Here is a 7,330-nt window from a genome sequence, read left to right on the forward strand (position 1 = left end):
TCATCCGCCGCGACTCCTAGCGAAGTCAGCGGAAAAGGATTCCCGAATATCCGTCATCCTCCGATCGGCGTCCCTGAAAAACCGGAATCCTAGCCGGAATATCCCCGATCGGCGACGGCGACGGCGACGGCGACGATGATCGGCCGGAGAGCTTGGCGCGACCTGCGGCGGTGCTGCCGCCCGCGGTGGCCGGCCCCGGCGCCCCGTCAAGCTACGCGCCCCCCGCCGCCGGGCGAGCTCGGAAGGCCTCCGGCCCGGGGCGGCCGCGCGACGCCGAGCCGCCCTCCTCCGCTCGCGGCCGCGGCGTTCCTCGCGACCGATCTTCGAGTCCGAGTGAGTATTGCTCGAGTTTTTCCTTCCTTAGTTTTTCTCTGAGCTCGTTCAGGCGCGGCGGCGGAGCGCCGGTTAATCTGGTTTGAGGTGTCGCGATTGCTGAAACTGTGTTGTTTGTTGTGTTTTCGTTCTCTGCCTCTCCTTCAATGATGTAGTTCGAAGGTCTTTGTGGAACGAAGGCGCGTGGCTTTTCGAGCGACGCGGTGAGGGACGTTCCCGTCGCTGGAGTGGTCGATGTGCCGTTGGCGCAGACAGGGGAAGGCATCGCCGAGTGCGAACTTATCAAGTGGTTTGTTCAAGAGGTGAGCCCGTGAAGCTAGCTTTGAATCTTTGCTCTGTTATGTTCGTGTGCATCTAGAGATGAGTACACTTGTCAAGTGTCAAGTCAAGCGGAACTTGTCTAGGCAGAGACCGAGCGGCCCTGCAGAATCGTTGGCCGTCAAAGGTTGTCGTTCTTGCTAGGTGGATTGGTAATAGATAAGCGGTTTTCGCAATACTGATGTCTAACTGAATCATGGAAGTATGCTGTGTTAACGAGCGTCTTATGATCGTCCACCCACGGGCATACGTGCATATGGAGATATAAAATGTGAAGAATGAGCTGTGATTTTTGGCATTGATATTTTATACTGGCAGGGGGATCTGATCGAAGAATTTGAACCACTCTGTGAAGTTCAGAGCGACAAAGCAACCATAGAAATAACAAGTCGGTACAAAGGAAAAGTCGCCCATCTTAATCACATTCCTGGCGATATAGTGAAGGTAAGAATTAGCCTGTATCTTGATTTCTTCTGGATCCTATGCCTATGTTTTGTATATTATTATTTATCCAGAGTTATTATCTAGTAAAAGCTATAAGAGTATACAGGAGAAATGGTATCATAATGGAGACGTGGAACGAAATTATTGTTATAGAACCTGGAAATAATCACATGTCAAATGAAATGTGCATCACATACATGATCAGTGTGGCACTCGTATGATGTTTTTGAGGCTATGCATCCTTGACGAGTATATAGGCATTGGGAATTTGAGGGATAGGCGAATTGTGGATATTAATATTCTAGGGATGCTTGTGCTGTAAAGATTTGTGCCTCCATTTGCTGAGTGGGTTTTTATCTGCAATCTATGGAGAGACACTCTACCTGTTGTTCATGCTTTAAAGTTTGCTAACTGTAGGTCGGAGAGACTCTTCTAAAGATGGTTGTTGAGGAACCACATCTTCTAGTGGAGGCTTGCGATGGTTTGGAAAATGTCAATTCTCCAACTTCTGAGACGATAAAAAGCCAAAAATGTGGAGTCCTGTCAACACCAGCAGTTCGAGGTCTTGCCAAGGAATATGGCATAGACATAACTGATGTGCATGGTACTGGAACGGATGGCAGAGTGCTAAAGGAAGATGTTCTTAGATATGCTGCTGACAAAAGAAGTGTGGAAGGTAGTTCTGCCTTTCTGGGTACTGATCACGAGGATCAGTTTTTGGGCGGGGCACAGACTCACCAAAATGTATCAGCTAAATCTGGATGGCATTACAATGATGAAACGATTCCCTTGAGGTAAGCCTTGATTTAGCATGACAATTTCTCTGCCTTCTGGGCCTGCAAATGCAAGCTTTGAGCAGAGCACATAGTATGGCTTATTAGTAATGGAAACTGTGGTAGTGATGATGTTTTCATCGTTTCCGTCTCTTTGAGGGGTATTATCATGCCCTGCACAAATAATTTTGGGATCAATAAGGGTTAGTTTTCATCTGGTTAGATTGTTATGCGCGAAGAGTACACGTAAGCTTATAGAATTTTGATAAGATCTCATGGATAAGCCTCCATAACTTGGTCATGTCAGTTAATCATACTTTTCAGGTGGATGATGTGGTTATATCCATTGTCCAGTTGCAGCTTTCTTCATGAAGTTCTGTTTGACTATTTGACACCAATTGCATTGTAAATGAGGATAAAGAACTCAACAGAATTGACTGTAGGGCTGCCTAAGATACTAGTTATCAATTCATTTGTTAGATTCATCTACTACTGTTTTTGTCTTCCCCTCTTGTTCTTGTTCGGAAGTCTTGAGTGAAGAATTTCGGCGACATGAGGTCGTTTTAGTAGCTCTCTAAAATTTATTCAAACTGAGTATCTCTCACGTGTTCTTTCAGGGGATTCCAGCGAGCAATGGTCAAATCAATGTCCATGGCTGCAAAAGTACCACATTTTCATTATGTGGAGGAGATAAACTGTGATGCTCTGGTGGAGCTTAAAGCATCTTTCCAGGACAATAACACAGATCCAGATGTCAAGCACACTTTTCTACCGCTGTTGATAAAGTCACTTTCAATGGCCTTAAGCAAGTATCCCATAATGAACAGTTGCTTCAATGAGGAATCAGTTGAAGTCATCCTTAAAGGTTAGCTGATCTTCGGGATGGGGATTGCTAGTTTGACTTTACCCCGTGAATGCTAGAAATTAGGCATGATTTATGAGATTTGTTTCTGGTTTTCTTATGATTACAAGACAAACTGAATGTTCTTTTCTGCAGGTTCGCACAATATAGGGATTGCGATGGCTACTCCAAATGGTCTTGTTGTTCCAAATATTAAAAATGTTCAGTCTCTGTCTATCTTGGAGGTTAGTTTTACTATATTCCCAGAGGTGACATTGAATGTAACCTCTCTCCATTCAATTATTAAATTATTCACTTCCACTTATCTGGTAGGTTGTCACTTCTTTATTGTGAGAGAATAATAACGATAAGATTTAGGAGACAACATGAGGAGTGAGTGAGGAGTGTGTGACCTTTCTTTTTGTAATCCAGATTCCAATCTATTTGGTGTTGTTCATGCATAACCATAAAAGAAGTCCTCGACAAATGCTTCTTGCCAGCGTTTATATTTTCCGTTATTCAAGCTCACATTCAGTTGCTAGAATTGCTTGTGCACTATAACATATAGGCAAAACACCGCCGCTTAATTGAACTGCACTTCTCTCCCAGTAACAGATGAATCTTAAAATAATTTACATGAAGCGTTTTCTTTCTTCTTACTAATATGAATCATACCAACGAGAAGCCATTGCTTTATAGCTAACGCTCGTTTATGATGCAATCAGATAACAAAGGAGCTGTCACGGTTGCAACAATTTGCATTGAATAACAAGCTCAATCCAGAAGATATATCTGGCGGAACAATAACGTTAAGTAACATTGGAGCAATCGGTGGGAAGTTTGGTTCTCCCCTTCTGAACTTGCCTGAAGTTGCCATCATTGCGGTCGGGCGGATCCAGAAGACTCCACAGTTTGCAGATAATGGAGACGTGTATCCAGTGTCTATCATGACTGTAAGTATGGCAATTTTCAGAAGGAAATAGAAAGAACATGTTGCTTTGCCTGTGAAGAATAGCATCTCGATCTGGTTAGCTGCATTCAATAAGCCACGTGACATAAGTAATGGGAGGGGATGAAATCTTATCATTTGACGAGTAGATTATCGTGTCCGACGCAAGTCTTTGTTCCTTATATCAGGTGAACGTGGGTGCGGATCACAGAGTTCTGGACGGAGCTACGGTGGCCAGATTTTGCAACGAGTGGAAGCAATACGTGGAAAAACCGGAGATGCTGATGTTGCAAATGAGGTGATCCGGCAACGAAATACAGGTCGCCGTCCCTCCTTCGTGTCTGTACATGGCAATAAAAGGAGCTTTTTAACCGTTTGGGAACAGAATGTACATGTCTGAAAGGACGAAACATCGATTATTATGCGGTGCATGGGTTGAAGTGATTCCATGGTGAAACCGAGAAATGCTGCTAGACTTTCACATAACACGCCGGTGTGAAGTATCTTATTAGGACACCGTTGCGTTGCACATATGAATTAGGCATGAATAAGACTCTGCCTGCTTGTATGGACGGGGTCGATGGGTGATCAAGAAGAGGCCCCTGGCCTAGGCTAGTGAGGTGCGCTAATCTATGAGGTCAGCCCAAAGCGGCTGAGCCTAAGTCATAATTCGTGGCAGTGGGGGCCCTGCCATCGCGCGGCCCTCGGCCAGATTCTCGACCCAATGATCTGTTCGTGCCGGTATGGACTGGGCCCCGTTGTCACGGGCCTGACGTCCTGGAGGCCCAATTGGTTTTGGGCCTGGGTCTTCGACAGGTCTAGAACGTGAGGGGATTACTTTGGCTCACGAGGGTACTTTATGCATCCAGAGCTTAATCTCTGCTTTGACTGACGTTGTCCTCGTCGGTAAGTAGATTTGCTGTTACGACTTGCCCGCAGCCTCTACGCAATATCTGGCACGTACTCACGACTGCTAAAGGAGTGACGTCGAGTCTTCTTCAAAATTGACGGCGGAGCAGGGAATCCGCCGTTCTACGGCGCTCTAATGTTCCACCTGTTCGTACCCGTTCGATCGCCGCCCCCCCTACCCCCACTTCTAAACTACCCTTGCGTGGAAGTTGTTGCTTTTGAAGATCCTTTTACGGACGGAGCAATTTTTTATTTTATTTTATTTTATCAAATTGTAAATGTAGACATAACTACTTATTGGTATGACATGGTTCGAGTGGGCGATTTTCATTTTGGAATCGAGAATTGCTTACTGAGGCCCGGTTCCAAAATATTAAAATCAGGAACCATCTGTTAGTTTCATAGATCCATCCAAAAACTGGAATGTTAGTCCGGTCGATCCTTGGTGGGTCCATAAAACTGGTTCCATCAAGCTTCATGCACTCATGCGACGTTTTTCGGCAAGTCAAAGTAAAGAAAAAATAAAGAACTTCTCTATTCTTAATTGTAAGATTAGTAAAAAGATTGGATTTGTATTGAAAGTTGAGAGTTGGCATTGTGAGTCAATGGGCGTTGAGCTTGAGAGTCGAGGCTGTGAGTGACAAATAGAAAAATGACTTATATGAAGTGAGAGTGAGACAAGACAAGTATTTAGTTAATTAGTGTTGAGCTTGATTAAGAATTTTAGGGTTTTTATTTTTCTTAATTTTTTTGGTGGGAAATTTTTCTTAAAAATTAATTATATATTTATATATTACCAATCTGATCTTGGTGAGTGGGTGATTTCACATTTAGACCGGGAATTTGACCAATACCCATTGATTCCAATAAATTGGAACCGAGAATCGAATCGATTCCCTTGCCGATTCTAATCCGGTCTGGTTTGATTCCAAGTGGTCTAGGTGATCCTCGATTCTTTTGCACACCCCTACTACCTATAAGACAGTGGAGGTTAAATAAAGTTAAATTGAGAATAGTGGGAGGCACCAAAAAAGAGATAAACCTGGAATGAATTGAAGGCAATTACGTGGAAGGAGCTACTTCGCCCCCTTTTTTGCTACAATTTCAGCGAATGGCATCAAATGGGGTAAATGCAAGATAAGAAAGAGATTGAAGGTGCTTTACATCTCTAACCATATTTGTTATTTGATGTCTTCATTTAAAGATGGATAATTTGTAAAATCAAAATTTGAGACCAACTATTTAAGTTTTTCCCTTGATTATCTGAATGAATGCGAATTGACATAGACATAGATATAGGACTTGTGACTCACCTTGCGTGTATATATCTGATGGATTTAGTAAATCATATTAGTAATTGGGATATAAGGAAGAACATAGAAAAAAAAAGGAGAAGTTGAGGATTAGTTGGATTTTAGTAGAGTAGCAGACACGGGCAAAATGGTCAATTCCGTGAGCCTCAACTGCTGAAATCTCTCCATTAATAGGTAGCATACATGACTAGTGTGATATATAGGACAAATTAGTAATAGACTATTAGTCTTTCCATGACGGAAATTTAGCAGCAAAGGGACTTCGAAGTATGTGTGTGTTCGAGGCACAAGACTTTTGCTATGTTTTACTGATGTTTTACCTAAACAAGAAAGTTCGAAAGCTAATCTTTTAACATTAACAATTACATCTATAAGATGGAGTAGATAGGAGATTTTAGAGTTCCCTTTAGAGAATAGTTTACTAGTTTGGATTCGTAACACATTAATTAGGACTCGTGCAAGCAACCTCTATGTCATTGTAGTTTCCTATATTTTGATTCGTAACACATTAATTACTTTGGAAAAATTAGGACTCTTCCACTCCAACCTATAAATGTATCTCATTCTCATCTCTTCCATCCCAAGCTCAACAAGCATCCTAAACTCCATTCTCTTTGATCGTATCGTTCATATTTCTCTAGCAAGCAACCTAAAAAACATTATGGGCGTGTTCAGTTTCACGAATGAATACGTTTCGACGGTTCCGTCGGCAAGGTTGTTCAAGGCTCTAATTCTGGACTCGCATAACCTAATTCCCAAACTCATGACTCAAGCTATCAAGAGTATTGACATCATCCAAGGCAATGGAGGGGCTGGAACCATTAAGCAGATCAACATTATTAGTGGTAATTATGCAATTCTTCTATATAAATGTGGTTTTTTTAGCTTAAACATGTATTATGGCATATGGATGTGCACTACAATACGATCTCCTATTGGATACAGGTAGTCGGCTTATCAGCATCAAGGATCGTGTGGATGAACTGAACGAGGAGACATTCACGTACAAGTGCTCCATGATGGATCGGAAGGAGAAGTTTGAATCTATTGTTCACGTTGTCAAACTTGAGCCGACGCCAGAAGGCGGGAGCAAGAACATGATTATGACCACATACAACACCAAGGGTGATGCTGAGTTCAAAGAACAAGATAAGGCGAGCAACAAGAGTGTTCTGGAAATGTACAAGCTTACCGAAGCATACCTCCTCCAAAACCCCGATGCTTATGCTTGAAGCTTTGAAAGCTCTCTTCAATAACATCAAGAAGTCCAATAAATAAGTACTTGCAATTTTCTCTATATCTTGTCGGAAGTATCCGAATTCTGACGCTTCTATATGCCGAAACGTCCCTTGATTTTTTTTTCAAGAAAACGTCCCTTAGATTTGGCTTGTGAGGTGGCTCATACTTCATGATAGGAATGTCATACGCTTTCACAATCCTTATTGAATAA

The 7,330-nt window shown here is 42.6% G+C and overlaps 2 protein-coding genes and 1 pseudogene across 2 annotated transcripts; all 3 read left to right on the top strand.

The window, feature by feature from the left end:
- LOC104415165 (lipoamide acyltransferase component of branched-chain alpha-keto acid dehydrogenase complex, mitochondrial) lies at positions 1–4,144 on the top strand. The gene is made up of 8 exons (XM_010026419.3): positions 1–333; positions 489–635; positions 970–1,095; positions 1,513–1,889; positions 2,486–2,733; positions 2,866–2,954; positions 3,435–3,662; positions 3,847–4,144. Exons 1-8 carry the CDS (start codon positions 136–138, stop codon positions 3,958–3,960), a joined length of 1,527 nt encoding a protein of 508 aa, XP_010024721.2. The 5' UTR covers positions 1–135; the 3' UTR covers positions 3,961–4,144.
- Positions 4,145–4,217: 73 nt separating this feature from the next.
- Positions 4,218–4,366, top strand: LOC120287911 (annotated as a pseudogene).
- Positions 4,367–6,477: 2,111 nt separating this feature from the next.
- LOC104417523 (major allergen Pru ar 1-like) lies at positions 6,478–7,330 on the top strand. The gene is made up of 2 exons (XM_010028781.3): positions 6,478–6,725; positions 6,826–7,330. The coding sequence occupies exons 1-2, from the start codon at positions 6,542–6,544 to the stop codon at positions 7,110–7,112; spliced, it is 471 nt and encodes a 156-aa protein (XP_010027083.2). The 5' UTR covers positions 6,478–6,541; the 3' UTR covers positions 7,113–7,330.

The sequence above is a fragment of the Eucalyptus grandis genome, chromosome 8 (genome assembly GCF_016545825.1).
Source record: "Eucalyptus grandis isolate ANBG69807.140 chromosome 8, ASM1654582v1, whole genome shotgun sequence".
In the NCBI taxonomy this organism is placed as follows: Eukaryota; Viridiplantae; Streptophyta; class Magnoliopsida; order Myrtales; family Myrtaceae; genus Eucalyptus; species Eucalyptus grandis.

Excerpts from the sequence above, each read along its gene's own strand:
- LOC104415165 (XM_010026419.3), top strand. The coding sequence starts at position 136 with ATGATCGGCCGGAGAGCTTGGCGCGACCTGCGGCGGTGCTGCCGCCCG. Across the intron at positions 1,890-2,485 it reads GATGAAACGATTCCCTTGAG|GGGATTCCAGCGAGCAATGG; the intron begins GTAAGCCTTGAT and ends GTGTTCTTTCAG. Across the intron at positions 3,663-3,846 it reads ATCCAGTGTCTATCATGACT|GTGAACGTGGGTGCGGATCA; the intron begins GTAAGTATGGCA and ends TCCTTATATCAG.
- LOC104417523 (XM_010028781.3), top strand. The coding sequence starts at position 6,542 with ATGGGCGTGTTCAGTTTCACGAATGAATACGTTTCGACGGTTCCGTCG. Across the intron at positions 6,726-6,825 it reads GCAGATCAACATTATTAGTG|GTAGTCGGCTTATCAGCATC; the intron begins GTAATTATGCAA and ends TATTGGATACAG.